General features: G+C 37.8%; 2 protein-coding genes across 2 annotated transcripts; one reads left to right on the top strand and one right to left on the bottom strand.

The window, feature by feature from the left end:
• The first annotated feature begins 3,863 nt into the window (after positions 1 to 3,863).
• On the top strand, positions 3,864 to 9,561 carry LOC140926311 (uncharacterized). The gene is made up of 8 exons (XM_073376066.1): positions 3,864 to 3,943; positions 5,246 to 5,370; positions 6,714 to 6,749; positions 7,282 to 7,330; positions 7,894 to 7,946; positions 8,758 to 8,799; positions 9,147 to 9,200; positions 9,406 to 9,561. Exons 1-7 carry the CDS (start codon positions 3,864 to 3,866, stop codon positions 9,182 to 9,184), a joined length of 423 nt encoding a protein of 140 aa, XP_073232167.1. The 3' UTR covers positions 9,185 to 9,200; positions 9,406 to 9,561.
• On the bottom strand, positions 9,460 to 17,431 carry LOC140928819 (follistatin-related protein 5-like). The gene is made up of 7 exons (XM_073378600.1): positions 17,070 to 17,431; positions 15,270 to 15,321; positions 14,373 to 14,606; positions 13,299 to 13,595; positions 12,569 to 12,871; positions 11,851 to 12,154; positions 9,460 to 11,291 (listed from the first exon to the last, which is right to left on the bottom strand). The coding sequence occupies exons 1-7, from the start codon at positions 17,124 to 17,126 to the stop codon at positions 10,379 to 10,381; spliced, it is 2,160 nt and encodes a 719-aa protein (XP_073234701.1). The 5' UTR covers positions 17,127 to 17,431; the 3' UTR covers positions 9,460 to 10,378.
• Positions 17,432 to 18,103: the final 672 nt, after the last annotated feature.

Here is an 18,103-nt window from a genome sequence, read left to right as displayed (position 1 = left end):
CGCAATTTGTAATAATTCCATCGCACTTTGTAATAATTTTTTGAGAGTGATTCGACTTACTTCGTCAACATTAATATAATGCCAAAATATGCATGGTGCTTCGTAAATAAAGATGATGATGTCTGCTAGCACGTAACATCTCCGTAACATTTTGTTTGGTCAAACACGCACATCTTCCGCTATGAATTATTCTGCCTTGATTAATCACGAGACCAACTAGAATCGCTTTTATGAAAGACATCACTCTTCTTGAGACATATCACCAATGTCTTCTTGAGACATATCACCAAAAAGACATGAATCATGTTTAAATTTTAAAAAAATTTAAATAACAAAAGCAACATTTAACAACAGAAAATTTATGACTAACCTGGCATTCGTCGCCGAAATCCATGTCTTCGGGCGGGGGGGGGGGGGGAATAATTTCATATATGGATAGGTTAGATAGGTAAGTACCGTTTTATAGGGTATGGTTTTTGTGGATCTCGAGCCTTTAATAGGGTATCATTTTTTACCTTGTTGGCCTTGTGTCTTTGGTTTGATCCTTAAATAGGGTAACTCATGTAGTAATGGATGGTTTATTCCATCCTTTCCATTTTGTGGGAAAAAAAACAGTGATCCTGAACACGCTCGGAAGAATTGCAAGGTCTTACGAGTTGTATATACGTAGGGAAGGAGAATTTTTTACTATCCCCAGGGTATTTGCTTTAGAGGACTCCATATAGAAAAAATTGTTTTAAGATGGAATGAGTACTCCTTTTGTTCCTGTATGGGACCAAATCAAGTAAGAATAAAGGACCAAATGGCCAGCCGGCTCAGTGTAAGACGCCAAGTAAGTTTTATAAAAACAGATACATACGAAGGTATTGGCCAGCGACTAATTGGGTTTTGTGTTTATGTTTCTGTTGTGGTTCGACGGCTTGCCACTGGTGACGTTTTTTGTTTATTTGCAGTAAACATTTTGAACCTTGAGGCCTCGTTTGATTAAGTTGGCCAAGATATGGAAGCCAGTATTACTTCTTTAAGATTGCGCGTTAGACAAGGACGGTGCAGCACGTGTTGTGTCAACCTGTTATAAGATCTAGCAGAAAAGCTTGAGCCTTCCTGCTGTCCTTATTCGAATGACACAGGATGGATGTTACGATTTGCGGAAATTTAATGCTTTTTAATAATGGCTCGTTTGTGTCTAGTGTGTCTAGCTCTGTCCAGAGGCACATCCCCGTATTGGCCATATAAGGAAGTACACCCGCCGGGTAACCATTGAATGCAAACCACCTAGTACAATAGCAAAGTTTAAGAATAGAGCCTTTCGTAAGTCAGATAACTAATCAACATTAATTTAAAAAAAACTGTGAATAAAGTTAAATGGTTTGAATGAACGGAGATGTTACGTGCTAGCAGACGTCATCATCTTTGTTTATGAAGTACCATGCATATTTTGGCATTATATTAATGTTGACGAAGTAAGTCGAATCACTCTCAAAAAATTATTACAGAGTGCGATGGAATTATTACAAATTGCGACAGCTTAGTTTATTACAAAGTGCGATGGACTGTTATTACAAATTGCGACAGCTTTTTTATTACAAAGTGCGCCAACGTTTATTACAAATTGCGACAGGTATTACAAAGTGCGATGATTATTACAAATTGCGACAGTACACATGTAAGGGTGTGCAAACGGACGCAACATGTAACATCCAACAATGTGTTGGGAGTTGTTAGCCAACAATGTTGCGTGCGTTTGCACGGGGCTTTACTTACTCCAAAAAATACTTTTCAAATAAAAGAATACTGAATAAATACAAGAGATCTCTTGAAAAATACTATTTAATTTAATTTAAGTAAACATATAAGTTACTGTATACGTTTCCTATCCTTCGTGCGGGTGTTTACTGTATCTGATATATTTTGCTTTAGAGACGACACCACGGCAACGAGAACGTAAAAAAAAAACAATATTTTTAATGAGCCGAAAACAACAATTTCGCTTATACATCACACTTTTTTGTACATTTCTTTGCCGTTTATTCACTACCACGACGTTAAAATGCCTAATTTCGCGTTTGATGGAGAACGTAAACAAGAAACGACGAAATTTTATTTTTCTTCTTGAACCTGGATGTGGTCCCTTAGAATTCAACTTTAAGAGGATTCTTCTACAAAGTAAATGGGTAGAAATAATCGCGATAAAGAATGAAAGAACGCAAATTCACTTTTTATAGCGACGTTCTCGTTGCTGTTGCGTCGCTGGATCTAGGACGATGCATTATACATGTTTCTAGTCACAGAAAATAGTAGGAGCTGTTTGTATTCGAAAGAAAACCATAATAAGGTCGCTTGTCAAAATAGAAGGTTCATGCATAACAGGTTTGACAATTGATTACTCACACCGTGGGAAAACACATTATTTATCCAGCGGTACATTTAACTGGTGTCATCGCTTGCTTGCTTTTGCGCGCAGTCGGAATCTTTCGCCGGAGATTTCAGGGTAGCTTAGCATATGATTGGTTGTTTTGTCGTGCTAATCAAAAACGAGATAAACATTTCGGAAGTTGTCGATGCCGACATTGTTGTCATAGTCGTCTGTTTTCAACTTTCACTTGACATTTCCATGGTTACATGCATGGTAATATCTCCCAGGCCATACAGTTTTGCAAATTTCCTAGGGGTAACAGGCCTTATCACGTAGGAAAAAGGCTCAGGATAACCGCAAGCGTTAAAAGTTTTCTTCATTTGATCTTATTCAGAGTGAGATAATGAGCCGGAATTCTAACATGATATTAGACATATTAACTTATCAGTTTATAACATACCAAATGTAAAACATCAGTGGATAATTATATACGCAATACTTTTTCTCCCGTATGTACAAAAATATTCTATTTTTGTAAACTTTACGAGCAACACATTTTAAAGATATATTTTAAAATATAAATACTAACAGTATTCAACGAGGACGGAATGAACTTTTCTTGTCTCAACTTTGTATGACCTTAACCCATCACTATAAAATTACTTAAAACCAGCAAAATACAAATCTTCTTTTTTTCTTGTTCTTAGTGTTCCTCTTTGTCTCCGTTTTTCGTTCTTCTTCTTTTTTCTTTCCTTTTTTCCTCTTTCTATTTTCAAAGCAACAGACTTTATGTCTCTGTTTTGAAAAACAAAACATCTCCATTTATCGATTAACTTTTATCATCGTCTCTTAAATGTGTTTGTTCTGGTTATAACCGATCCTCTCACGGTAAAGACGTTGCCGCTACCATCTTATCTGTGATAACAATTAATTCCTTCCACCTAGTATATAATAAATGATAATTGCTTAATCGAATGGGTTTTTACCGATAATTAACCTCATACAATGGTTCTTTTAGTGTGCCTTGCTTTGAAAGTTTTCTTTTCGAAGGAGATTACAATTATATTTAACAATCGCTCGCAAGTGTTGTTTCGTAAGAGCGCTTTTAACTATATTTTGTATCCTATACAGTTCGTTTTTCTTTCACGCCAATACATACGCAGTAGTTGTTCTTTTTTTTTTTAAGTTACATAAGCGGGAAAAACAATAGATGTTTTCAGATAGACCTTAAAGTTCTTGGAGCGAAAAGTTAGTAACTTAAAAAAAAACAGTCTCCAGAAAAAGGAGTCATCAAAGGCCGCAAAAAAATCTTCAAATCTTAGGCTTTTTGTTTAGGTGTAAAATACATCTTGTGAAAGGAAGTACTTCTCACTGTGATAGATTGAAATTACCCGCTAATTCTATCACCATCTTTAATTTTCTCAAGTGAAGGCGGATGTTTTGAAACAAGCGAAACAACAGGGGCACGGAAACGCGGATAGCAAATAGCTTTTTTAGAGCACGTAAGATGACGCTCATAAATAAGCGGGAAACAGTTTCAACATCGCTAGAGTTTTTACAACACAACAAACGTGGGCTGCAGAATAGGTAAGTGAAAAACTAGATTCACAGACTCGGCAACTTGTTAATTACTGTAATGGTACGTTTTAAAACCGTTTATCTTCAAGTAGAGGTAACTGTTATTCATATCTTTCTTCTACGAGAGATGAGAGAACTGGTAGACCTTTATTTAGCTTTGGCTCAACTACGTGCAGCAATATACTGGTTGATAGATATATGCCCTTCTAAAACTAGCCCAATATAATTCGCAAATTATGGCTTTCGTATTCGCCTAATCTACGGTAAATCACAACTGTTACATGAGTATTAAGACATTTCACAAGTATAATTTCAATGAAAAACTCTAACGGTAGAAACGGTTAGACGGCATATTTTCGCTTCACTCACTCGATAAAATACAATTTATTGTTAAAACCTTAACTTACTTGCCATCCCATCAAGGTCTATCAAAGTAGGCGTAACCTAAGAAATACTTCACTGAAAGACGTCTCTTTTAACTTCTCTTCGCAGAAAACAGGTATCCTACCCTCTGTAAACCTATCAAGGGCATGATATTGAGGCACTTTATAAAAAAAACGATTACAACTTAACTGTGAAATGCTACAAAAGAACAAATTATCACACACTACAGTCCCAGATACTTCCTTTCAAAGTTTGACTGAATTCTACGTTAACGGTAGTGCAGCTGTGCTATCCGCCACTGAAGATACATTTTCTTTTTGTCTGGCAATACCCTTTTGTTCTTTGAAATTCCAAACACCGTACTTACAATGAGGGGAGTTTATTATTGTTCGAAAAAAAGCTGTAAAAAAATCCTCACTTAGTCCAGTGGTGGTAAATGAAATGAGTTTTGAGCATTTTTTTCCCTTTCCGTCAATCACGCAGCCTCTTGTCAATCGCCACTCGGATGAAACAGGTTTAAGTTGATCAAACATATTAAGGTTTTTCCGTACACTTTGTTCCATTTTAATCTACACTGTACTTTGCTCCGACATGGTTGCCCGATTTGTCAATAATCTTCAGGCACGAAGATACAAGACTTGCTTGAATTTAATTTTGATTTTGCTGATCTTGTAGGATAATTTCCGACAGAGTTGTTAGCTAACTTCCGAGTCCGACTCCTCGACAGTATATCAGATATATATATCTTAGAAACCAAATTGTCTACACGAGTATCTCCAGGGTGGGCGAAAAAGAAAAATCTACCAAGGCAAGATGGAAGGGCTTACTGAAATAACCTTTGCATCTCTTAAATTAGACTTGAATGCCTGGTCTAATAATCTATCTATATATCTTCGTCTAAAAATAATCTCTTGATTTTTCTTGCAGGGCTTTAGAACGATTTTATTTCAGAATTTTCACAATGGTTTCTAAGATAGTGTGCTTCTTTACGGTCATTATAGCAATTATTTTTGTAACAGCAACCGCGAAACCATCAGGCCACGTAGAGAATGGTGAGTAGAATAAATTGTCAGGACGAACTCACTAACTCACGAGCAGTATTTAGTAAAATTGACGCTCAAGACCCAATTTATTTTTAAAATTATGTGAGTTTGTAGCACAACCATTTACTGGTAAAGGAACCAAGACGGGATTTTGAACTTGAGGAACTTAAAACACTCGCTCGTTGTGGGTAATATCTTCAAACTGTAGTAACAGACGCCAATACAACAAATACGTTTTCAGATTGTTTATTGCTGGATTTAAGTGATCACAGGTATGACTTGAAATATGGATAGAAATTGGTGTGACTGTCGCTTAACGGGCAAACGGATGATGACATACTCTGTTATTGGTTTGTTCTACTGAATCTCTGCAACCTTTTGTTCAGTCATGGTACTTTACCTCATAATTTTTCAACATACGGTTAAAGTAATTAAAATGGAAGGAAATAAAAAATAAGAAATTAAAATAAATTGTTTTGTGAAGCAAATGCGTAAAGGGGAGGGAAGCAATACGTGTATTCATGAAACGACTAAGTTTGTGTTGTGTTTTCCGGAAGTGTTTCAACAGATTATGGTCAAATTATGACCGGGATTGTGGCTATCTTAAAGGGTTTGATGCTTTACAGCAGAATGAGGTTTTTATCCCCGGGATGGGATTAAAAATCATTCAGGGCCTTTTTAAAAAATAACTAAGAACTGAATGTACTGCAAACAGCTCAGAAACCATCGTGTGACTCAGATGACCTATGAAAAATAGCCACTCCGTCTACAATAGGAAACATAATAGGATCCTCAATAAGCACTTTTTAGTAGTGCTTATTTCAATTGTTCGCTTCACACTAGAGCTTTAAGTATAATGTGAGTATACTTGGAACCTACTTTGAGTGTGAAGGGGTAAAATGTACCCACTTCAACTTTACTTGGTAACCATGGCAACGTTTGTAGTTCAAAGAAGCCGAAGTTCGCCGCCAAGTATGGGCTACACCACACTTGAGAACACACTTGACCAACAAGAAATGGAAGTCATGTGCACGATGAGCACGTGCAGCGGTTCCAAGATTCTAATGAACGGAGAGATTGATAGCTTTTACTTCAAGTAATATATTCTGTGATCAAGTGTGAAGCCATGTTTTCTACAGACCAACTTAAGATTTCCAAGTCCACTTGAATCAAGTGCTTACTTGAAACAAACTTAGCTTCTAGTGTGAAGCCAAGTAATGCCGTAATGAAACTCAAAAAAGGTGGTGTTTTAATTTTTGATCTTTTTCTTAAGTAACATTTTTTGCTCTAGCCTTAACACTTAACAGTTGTTTTAAACGAAAATTGAATTATTTCTGTCTTTCCTTTTTCAGAATTTAGGGCTTTTACTGCACATGATGCTTTAGTAGGTAATATTGAGCAGGTTGTTGTTGTTGAATAATACGTAGGGTGAGGACTTTGTTCAATTGACCCTCTTTATTTCTAGACTTAAATTATAAAGAGGTTCAATGTAGGTCTATCTTTTGAGATCGTGGATGTAATCCTTCAAAGCCACTATTCAAATGACACCGCATGTTAGAGTACTTTTAAACGGTTAGTAAGCAGTTAAAATTTTTCACCCTGTGGATGAAATCCTGTCATTGAAACCAGCAGTATTTCGTATGTTGTGACTATTTTGGGGGGAATTTTAATAAGGGAGTTTATAGGAGGACCCATGCTATACGTTTTACCATAGCCGCAGGGTGAACCAATGATCTTTTTGCTCGTCACAGAAAGACGGCTTAATTTTCATTCCAAAGAAAGACTAGCCTGCGCACGTATCGTCTAGACGCTCTATAAAGGCGGTTTAAAGGCCAAATGGTTTCCATTAGTTTCTATCATAACATATGTTTTTTGTCTGACCAATCGGGCAGTAAATAACTTAAATATCTCTTTCTTCAGATCCACAAATTCCTCCTAGGTTAAGAATCAACCGCCACGGCAGAAGAGGGTGAGGTTGATACCTGTCTTATCTCCTTTTATCTAGCATAACAACCATGAAGTAAATCGTCAGTGCTCTGGCCAAGATGCAGAACGTTAACCCAGGATTCAGCCACATTTAAGCATAGTTTTCTAGAAATTCGGTCTTAAACCAGTTATTTGGTCACTGAGAACAGATTCTAGCCTGGTGGGCGTGTTCTAGATTGGGAGTACCGTAAAATTCCGAAAATAAGCCCCTCCATGTATAAGCCCCTCCAAATAAAAGTGCCCCAAACCGGTAACTCAAAAAACCCTCAGTTAAATCGCCCCTCCAAATATGAGCCCTCCGGGGGCTTGTACTTGGAAAACTGCCCTCAAATACAAGGTAAAACAAAGCAAAAACGGTAAATTTAGTTCCAACTATAAAGCTAGCCCAATCGATTTTGAAACACAAATTTCACTCCGTAGATAAGCCCCTCCGAATCTAAGCCCCTCCAAAAATAAACCCCTCAAAAAGCGGCTTTGAAAAATATAAGCCCCGGGGCTTATTTTCGGAATTTTGTGGTATATTTTATGTTTGCTTTCTTTTTTTAGGTTTGTAAACAGTCAGGACAGTAACCCAGAACCAGGTCTTGGAGAAGAAAAAGGTACAAAGTGAGGTTTTACCTCAGAATAATCTGAGAGAATCGGAGAGCAAAAAGTTATTCAAATAACAAGTACATGAAATGCTTACTAATATCCTGAAATCTGAAAACTCGTACCCTTGGACATCTTCATTTACTTATATAATGAAAAACATTTAACATTGATCCTTTTATAATAACCTTGTAACTTAATCTCTTTATTAGCTGTAGCTTCTTGTATTTCGCGCCATACACTGTATATGTTAGTGTAACTTTTTTTATAATCTTTGTATTATATTGGTAACAATTTTTTTTGGTCTAACTACCCATCTCGATTAGCTATTACCAATTGCAGGTAGATACTTCTCCTCTTCCAATTCTTATGCATGCTCTAATAAATAAAGTTATTGTTGTTGTTGTTGTTGTTGATAAGGCTCAACATTAATCCTTCTTGTCTAGTAGAATTTTAGGCTGAGTGGTTGGGCTGGAATAGGTTGGGGTTGGGTTAGAATGGATACCTCCAAATGAGATTGTTATTTTGACTTACATTGCATGAAAAAAAGTCTTAAAACTTAAAATTTAAAGATAATAAAAGACGGAAAAAACAAGGGCATGTGAGGTTTGAGCCCGTATCCATCAAGGGCTAACACTAGATATTTTCAACGTACTTTTTTGCAATGTTGTTCATTACATTTTTTTCAAAGCAGGGGTTATTCAACCAAGGGTTTAAGAATTTTTTGGTCAAAAGTGTCTTGAGGCTTACTTTATTCAGGGAAGTATTATCTCTATTACGTTGGGAAAACAATTACAAATCAAAACTTTGAAATTGTTTCAGAATACGTCGAGTACGATACAAGAGGCATGGATACTGAGGACAGTAAGTTAGCATGTGTCTATATAATCAACGTTTCCCTTAAACGATGGGCCAAACAACAATGTTGAAATTATGGATAAGCCAACTTTTTTTGCTATTATCGGCTAGCTACCAATGGCGAATTAATGCGTTTGATAAGTATTCCTGAGCGATCTCGGTCTGCCTTGAAAGGAATTTCAACTACTTTTCAAGACCATGAGAGAGTGCTGTATCGTATTGTTTATCGCAGGGCCATTGACTACTAATTTATTTATAAAACTGCGATGGCCTTTTTTTATTAAATAAGTGATACTTTTATTTAATACCGGTGGTGTCGTCTTCACCAGAAAGTACAAATCTCTTTGTTGCAGGTCCTCAACGTTTACGAATGAATCGACACGGCAAATAGATGATTAAAACTTATGGTAAGTTAGCAAATCCTTTTGAAACCCGGCTTTGTCACCAGAACTGTCTTGGGACAAGATCATATCTAAGAGATCTTCTCTCCATTATTTAGCAAATCAAGAAATCACTGAATTTAACGATCATTTTGCCTTTTGAAAGTTGAATTAGTTTGAATGAGCTGACATGGTTTTATTTGTTTACTTGTTTGTTTGTTTCTTTCACTAGATGTTCAGGTTCGAAGGTACAGCCAAGGATTCTAGAAGGATCTCTAGATATCTCTATACAAATGTTATACTCATTTTATTCTAATGTACGATGAATCTTAATACAAGACATTTGTAGATAGGTTAAAGGATATTACAAATAAAAGTTTTCTCAGTACAGACGGCTCTGTTATCAGGAAAATCATGTTTAAGTACCAGTTCGTCCTCTTGTCATTACAAATCGGTCTTGTTTTCTCTCTAAAAAGCGAAGCGTCCCTTGTTTCCTCTTTTCCCTTCCAATCTTCCCCGCGAGCTTTGTTTTCGCTTTTCTCAGACTCATGCCCAGTGAGGCCAGGAACAAGCAAGATCTTGGCAAAAATGAGGAACTGGAAGTGGATCAAGCAATCTCATATTCTGGCCCCCTTCTGTTTTCACCGCATTCAACTTCGTTCTCAGGTTTCTCTCCTATTTGTCCTCCAGAGCGAGAAAAAGAGAACCCTGGAAACGAGGGGGGACAAGTAGCAGAGAACACTAGGAACGAGGTTGCTCCGACGGCCTCTAAACGCCACGTGACTTATTGCCATCCAATAAGCACAACTCCACAATGTTAAAAATAGATGAAATTGTTCCAAGATTTTCTTCAAAAGACAACAAAAAAGAACGCTCTACAGTAACATTGTCGTATGTACAACTTTTTTTTTGAAATTAATAAAAAATATTGAAAACGGTGATCAAGTCAAAACTATTTTCATTTAAAAAGTAATCTTAATAAAGCTCCATGCAGAGGGAAAGAGTCAGCGTGCAGATCAAAAATAACGTTTACAAAGTCGGTCAATAAACTCGCCCAGAATAGCAAAATAGAGAAAGAAAATATCCAAGCTAAAAACACTCGGCCGTGGATCGTGTTGTAACTTGACAAAACTCTGCCCCCGGATACTGTTTGTTAAAAACAGTTCACATAATATCAATTAATACATCGATCATGATCCTGTACTTTATTCTTGCTGGTTTCCAACCCACAAAATGGTTTGTGCCCCTTTAATTCCTCCAACTTTTCCACTCATCTCTTTCCGCTCTGCATCTAGAATAATGACCGCGTCTTCTCCTGTTGCCGGTGTTGCCAGGTAACGGGCGCCAGCCTCACATCCAATCACGATTGGACGCTGTGTGTGAATCCAGTCCTCCTGCAAAGGCTTACCAACACCTGAGATGAACTTCAGTGTTTCGATGCCCCTTGGATCCACGTGTAGCACAATGATTGTAGATTGGTCTTTTGACGTCACGTACACGTCATACCCAGCGTTGCGAGGATAGAAGGCGAGGTGGCTGAGTAGAATATTGGACTCAATTTCTGGAAACAAGAAAATTTGTCCTGCCGGGTCGATGTATTGGGTTAAAATTGCATAATAATTCAATGTTATAATAAAGCGACCATCCGGGGAAGCAAATGATGTACCAAAGTATTGCTCACTTTTGGCTTCGAGTTGATTTTCTTTCAAATCTATCACCAACTGCGCTTTGCTATCAAGATCTTTATTTTTATAACACTGCACAAACGCATATTTATGAGGTTGAGAGAGAGCCAAGTCAAAAGTCCCATAACACTGATGTTCGCTAAAGTTATAAAACTTAGTGTAGCGCCTTGTAGCCAGGTCAACTTCGTGAAGGCCAGGTTCCATAATATGAGTGACGTAACCATATTTGTCTTCTGTCAGTTCGCAGTTTTCCGCCGCAAAGAAACCATGAGCTGCATCATGGAAACCATTCATCATCGGTTTGGTTGCGGTGTGAAGAATCATTTTGCTGGCATTGCTTATTACTGACAGCGTTCCATTATCGTCTTCATCTTCAGTGAGAACTTCCAGAGAGCTGTTTTCCCAACTGAGAATCCAGACGGCATCGAGGGACCTTGTAAAGAGACCAAAAATATTACTACAATCGGCAACAACAACAACACACCAACCATTTTGTTTGCCAAATAAAGAAAGTTTACAAACATAGAATAAATTAGTTAAATCAGGCAAAAAATACTACTCAGAATAGCAAAAATTAAACGAGCTGAGTGGATACAACAACCAACATATTTCTCAAAAGGTCTGCGACTACAGGTTATTCCTACGTGTTCCTTAAAATCAAAGCTGTTTTATTGCAATTGAAAAGGTAGGAATAATTGATTAAGATTATTATATAAGTTTGGCCTACAGAAAAATACTCACATGTATGATTGACCAACGAGTTTAAGAATTATTTAAAGCAGCTTCTACGACAAAAGTATGAAATAAAACTCCCATGCATTTATAAAAGGAAGGTAGAAATAGACATCGTATCATTAAAGCCGTGAAGTTCTTCCGTGCATTAGGCTGAAAACACATGCCAAACAATTTGTCTACATGAAATCAAATCAGTTTCCCTTGTCAGCCTTAAGGGCTCAAAAAAAAACATGTAAGAATAATTTAGATATTCTCACCTTAAATATTTTAGCTGATAGGGATAGTAATCTGTTGGCACTTCCTCAACGAACTTTTGTGCGGCAATATCCAGGACTAAAACCCTTTGGCCCAGAAAGTCAGCAACGTATACGTAAATTAAGTTGACGCTTACAGCTCCACCCCAGTTACAAGCCTTCTGTTGACTTCTGGTGCATATGGGTTTTGTCGTACCATTTATGACGTCATCAGCTGGAATGTGATTGACAGTCGTTGACGTTTCAGGATTAATGACGTAGACGCCGTCGTTTGCAAAGACGTAAAACATGTTTCCTCCTTGAACAGCTATTAAGAAAAAAAAACGAAAAACAATCTTCTTTCTCATTCTATAACTTAATCAAACATTTTTGCCTGCATGCGAACATAAAGTATGTTTCCATATGAAAAAGGAACGAGAAACGACGTACAGATGATTTCTATATTCAATCAGCCTGTTTTATCAGACCTTCGCGCACAGATGAGCAGCAATAAAGCTGTTAATAGTGAAAACTACGTGAAAATGCCAATGGAATAAAAAGGGTTTTAAAAACCCATAGTTTAGCAGACATAACATTTGATTTTTTTGCAGTCCTCGAAGAAAGAAATCAGACTTGATCTTAAAACAATAATCCGTTTGTTTCATCGTCCAGTATACATGTTTTTGTCTGTTGAATGTCTTTCAGGTTTTATGCTGTCTACAACTCCTTTCTTTTTCCTTACTTGTTACTGAAGAGTCGCGGGGAACTGGTTCTTGGACCTTGATCTCAACATGTTTCTTATCCATTCCCATGTTATTTAAGGCCTTGCATGTGTACACACCACTGTCTCCTGGCGCGAGCTTTTCAATTGAAAGTTTCCCATCAGAGAAAACTGACACATGCTCAGTTTTGTTTAACTTGATTTGGTCTTTATACCACGTGACAACAGGAACAGGGTAACCTCGAGCTTGGCATTGAAGGGTGAGATTGGAACCAGATATCGGCTCTTCTTCACTTTTCAGAATGCTTATTTCTGGTTTGCTCGCTAAAACGTAGGGAAAAAAAACACTTAAGTTGCTGGGTTTTTTTCCCTTCTTACAGCAAGTTCTCTTTACATGATTGCTTGTTTGCGTAATTGCTTTCCTCCCAAGCACTAAGTCAAAACAGCAAAAATGGGGTTTTATTCCGATTCAGTCTTAATTTTGTTAGAATACAGATACACTGGGTTCACATTCCACTTATTGAAAACATATCACTTTAATGATTACTGCCGTCGGTGAAGGTATTCGCTTACGAAGCTGAAGCATTCCCACAGTTCTTTGGGACCTTAATCGGCACGGTTTGCTGCTTTGTCAGCCAGACGCGCTGACCACTCGGCCACGCTGCCTTTCTAACTACGTCTAATTAGCATATAATTTGGGAAAGTAAATTTAGAATGCTCGGTGAACATAAAGATAGCAAATTTTTCTTACCGAAACTACGCGAAAATTCGTCCTTGGAGAGAATTCCATTTTGGTCTTTGTCTTGTGCTCGAAGCCACTGCTTTGAGTGACAGATTTCCACAAGCTTTTTGACTTTTGGATACATGAGGTAGTCGGTAACCAGACGTTTCAGCTCAGAACCGCTGATGCTGTCGTCGCGATCGCCGTTATACCTGAAGTATAGCTCGTCAATCAGGACTTTTGACGTCACTTCTTTCCCATGTAATTCCTTTTGGAAGGTTTCCAAAATGAGCTGCTGCATTTTAGATAACTGCTTCTTAGGGCAATCTAATAATGCAACGCACAGAAGTTAGAATGCGACAGCCAGCATAGCTTGAAGCATGTCAAAATGTCTTTTTTTCCATATTGACTTCATTGGGTGATCGAGGGTGACGACATATCATAAGACTTTTATCCGACAGATCAACAGAAAACCACTCAGCATCTGGTCGAGTGTAATATCCAGCTCAGATAACCTCGATCCGATACTTGAAAAGAAGTTGGATATTTATGCGTTCTTAAAAACAAATTACTGAGGAAGAGCGCAAACAGTACAATATCTTGCTGTCCAACATCCTGAATCAGCACGTGACCACAATGCAGACATTGAATGTGACAGGATTTTAATTGAGACATAAGATAAATGTTGTCCCTCCCTACGAATGTCTATAAGCAAGCAACAAGATCCATAATGCCATAAGTCCAATTATGGCTTTTGGCAGTACCTGTTTATCAGTAGGAAAGAAATCTAACTCCACAATGGTAGTTTCAAAATATCTTAATTCTGTATGCAAAACGATTCGAATCAGGGTAATTGAATAAGGTATATTGTCTTAAATAGGGTAGCGTAATGAGCACGCAGTATTTTTCATAAACAGGGTCATGTTGTGAAGGCGTTAGCGCTACAACTCTACCCAAAATTCCCTTAAGTGCCCCCTTCCCCCCCCCACCCCCGGAATGTACTCAAAGACCTTTCAACCAGCACACTGTCGCTTCTTTTTCTCAGAGGAAAAAACAATCTTCGCAAGTCTATTCAGTTTCTCAGGTTGTCATGTAACTGCCTACCTTTTTTACCATTGTCCGCTTTTTTGAAGCACTTAAAATCCCAATCAACTCTTATCTTTTTTCCTGTTTTGCAAGCAGTCCTGTGCAGTTCACAGTGGTTGTTGTACAGCTTTCCGTCTGTACCGCACACAGGTTTATATTTCTTCTTACACCTTGACAAACAAACACATTGCTTGGTGCTGCCATCTGAGAGAACCTGGCATTCTCGACCAGGAGGACAAATCCGTGAACAACCTGTAATAAAGTCACAAGTAATCCGTGATCAATTGCTAACAAAACAACTTAATAATTATCAAAGTCCAGTTGTTTTTGCCTCTCCCCATCAGATCTCAGCATGAAGTCACGTTGTTAACCTCGACAAAATGTTTGCCTCACCCCACCTCCCCCGTTCCTCGAACCCCCCAGAGCTTGCTCGCGTACAGGTTACACCTGGCACTTCTATGTGCCCGGAATCGAAGAGAAAGAGCTCATCCTCTTTTAGGATTATGCATCAAACAAACATGAGAGTGCAATTTTATATCAAAGCAACTAAAAAGTTCAGAAAAGTGGAAAGCGAAAATCTAAAATTCTTTCTTTCTTTCTTTTTTTTAGCGGCTTCAGCATGCATATCGAGTTATCGGTTAGTTGTAAAAGGGCTTCGATTTCCGTTTACTTCATAATCACCACCCTGTAAAAACAAAGAGCCTTTTTCTGATAGAGAATCCTACAGGGAAGTTTATTTAAAGTATCCAAAGAGGCCACAATGATCGGAGTTCTCTTTTTCTATGTTCTGGATTTTTAGAAAGGCTTATAGCGGGCGTTCAACAGTTTCAAGCCAGCAAAATATGTTACACGCATTCCACCGTGGGATAACTAGACAAGGAGCTGAGCTGAGACCGTCACTACTAAGTTACTTACGTTGTGGCTTTTTGGTCAAATTGATCTTTCGTTTCTTCGCACCACCGTGAGCCTAGATAAGGAATTAAAAAAAGATGTGACAGGGGCACCCAACCAGAATTTTGTTCAAAACCACTTAAACATAGCATTGTTAAACGTATTTTAGTATTTAAACGGTAGATATAGACATATTTCAAGTATCCCCTAAAAGTTTTTCATCTGTTCGGATTTTCTAGCTAAAGTCTAGTGATCCGAAAATTATAGGGATCAAAACTTACCTTTTCGAAAATTTCAGCCAGAAATAAGGCTCCCGAAAATTCTAGGTGACGTTTTTAGGGTAAAAAACCGTTAAAAATTGGCATTTATACCATTTTTTAGATGTTCGAAGATCGTAAGAGAGGCAAGCAAGCAAGAAATTTTACGACAAATGTTCCGAAATAGCTCTCAAATCGTCTTCCGAACAGATATTTTCCCAAAATTGACGTTTGGTGTCCCTGATGTTAGGCAAAACGTATTCAGTTTATGTCTGTGTTTCGAGACCAGAGAATACTAGTGATTGTTGTACTTGGACCTGACCCACCTTCTCCTCCCCTTATTTAACGCTAACCCTAACTTTTCACTTAGGACAAAATGTTTGTTTAGGCCGGGAGGGGTAGGTCGGCACTTTCCCAGAATCTTCAACACACCGTTCCTTTTATTTTACTCTTAACTGCCAGTCGGAGCTGGACGTGACTATATGACAAAACACACTCTACATTTGACACTTTAAACATGTTGCGCAACTATCTTCTTATTAATTCGATAGGCCCACACAATTTATATTACTGGACGATTAAGGCTAAACACTATTGACAATGAGACTTTCGGGCCACAAAGCATCTTTCAATGAAAAAACTGACTTAATTTCGAGATGCGTAAAAATTTCTTTTCATATTGGAAAGTGAAATTAATCTTGGTGTGGCAAGAACGGCAAGCAAAGAAACCTTGAAAACACAAAGACTATTGTGAGAGACGAATTTTAATTATTTCAAGTTTTTGCGAAAATAAAAAGGGCTTTGTTAAAAATCAGACTCTGAAAGCGTTTCTGTTTTCATCTGCATAATATATTTTCTATAACCAGCCCGCAGACATTACTTATGCAAATTTCGACGTTTGACATTTTTTCCTCGCAAAACTATAAAGATTACTCAGTGATCTTCGAGAAATAGAATTCATCTCCAGTTGTTATATCACAAGTAGTCAAGGAACCTTTATAGCAGCCCTTAGTTTCCTTCTTTGTTTCGATTCAACTAAACAAGTAGCACAGCGCCCATTGAGCCAAATATTTAAGCCCCTATGGATAATTTTGATTTAAGACTGTTGTCGACTTTTGCAAATCTATAGTTAACTCATAAACAATTAATGCACTTTGTTCATCAAGTCTCATCTCTGTGTTGTTTTTCTTTAGTGAATCGAAAATACTTTTAAAGCAAACTGATCTGTTGAAACTTTTTAATCTAAAAAAGGAGCTTGCAAATTTTGTCTGATGTAAATCAACATCCACTTTTGTTACACTTTTTGAAACACTGACGTTTTGCTTTGCGACGTAACAATGAAACAGCTTGCTTTTTTTATAGCTGATCGTTGGTTAGGCTGTTTACTGAACAAAACATATGGACTATGGGTAATCAAAAGGCCGGAAAAGCCGTACGAATTTTCATAAAATTGTATTGCTAGTCGACTAGCTAGTCGAAAGCGGAAGCATTGACAAGCGTTTTCACAGAATACAGAATGGTGGCCAATATGTTAAAATTAACTCTACATCGCCACTGAAAGACTCACCAAGGAATGCAGAAGAAATGTAGCAATGGTTATCAAAGCAACTGTTGTTAACTTCATTGCTGACTGGAGATTATAAACGGCAAGTTTGTAGATACAGATTAGAAACGCGTGCAGCACGCGACACGCAGCTGGTTTCTCGGGAACGCTGGAATGTAGCCTTAAATTGACAAACTGGGCCTCTGCTTCAAGCAAACTGCACAAATGATGATAAAATTGACTGTCATAAGTTTATCCTGGTATCACTAGATCGCCAGTAACTCGGTATCGCTCGAGTTTAGCAACAGATTTGCGGATCTGACTAGTCAAGTCAAACTCGAGTGATTGACTGTTTGAGCGTGACTTACTGTAATCTCAATTGAGTGAATATTTTTCTATTTTGCATATGTCTTGTTGATTTATGAGGGAGGAGTGTCGAAGCTCATCATCTTAATGTGAAAGGTTCGCAGACAAAACAAATGCAAAGCAATTTAAAGTGACTTCTCCCTCCTCACCCGTCGCCCAATAGCGAAGGAAACTCGGTGAGTGTTCAATACTTTGCACAGTGTGCCGTACCGAGTGTTTTAATCTACTTAACATAAGTAATACGAGTTTTCTTTTTTCGAGAGAATGTTTTGCTTTTAATTCATGTCTTTTTGAACGAACCTTTAAAAATATAGGCCCCGGGCTATTTTCGGAGTTTTGTGGTACCCCAGGCTGAGGTTCCACCAGCTTCAGCCTTCGAACATAGGAACATTGTACAAGAACATTGTATTCCAACAGGAGCTTCTGAATCTAACAATTTCAACATGAGCAATTAACGAGCCAAATCACTAAATGCCATAAATGCTTGGACCCTCAAAGCATGAGCTGTAAGTCGTGCTGACCTTCTAACTCCATTTCTGCGACATGAAATTAAAGAACATCTCAGCTTAATAAGAGACTTTTTTAGGCTCAAATCCCCCCGGCTCAAATGGTATTGTTCAGTCCTAGCCAAAACTCAAAATTATTGATTCTTGGATGCATCAGGCCAAGACAGTGATAGCCTACTTCTTAAA

Source organism: Porites lutea, chromosome 2, assembly GCF_958299795.1.
Source record: "Porites lutea chromosome 2, jaPorLute2.1, whole genome shotgun sequence".
NCBI lineage: Eukaryota > Metazoa > Cnidaria > Anthozoa > Scleractinia > Poritidae > Porites > Porites lutea.
Note: the sequence above shows the minus strand (reverse complement) of the source record. Positions and strands in the feature narration are given on the sequence as shown.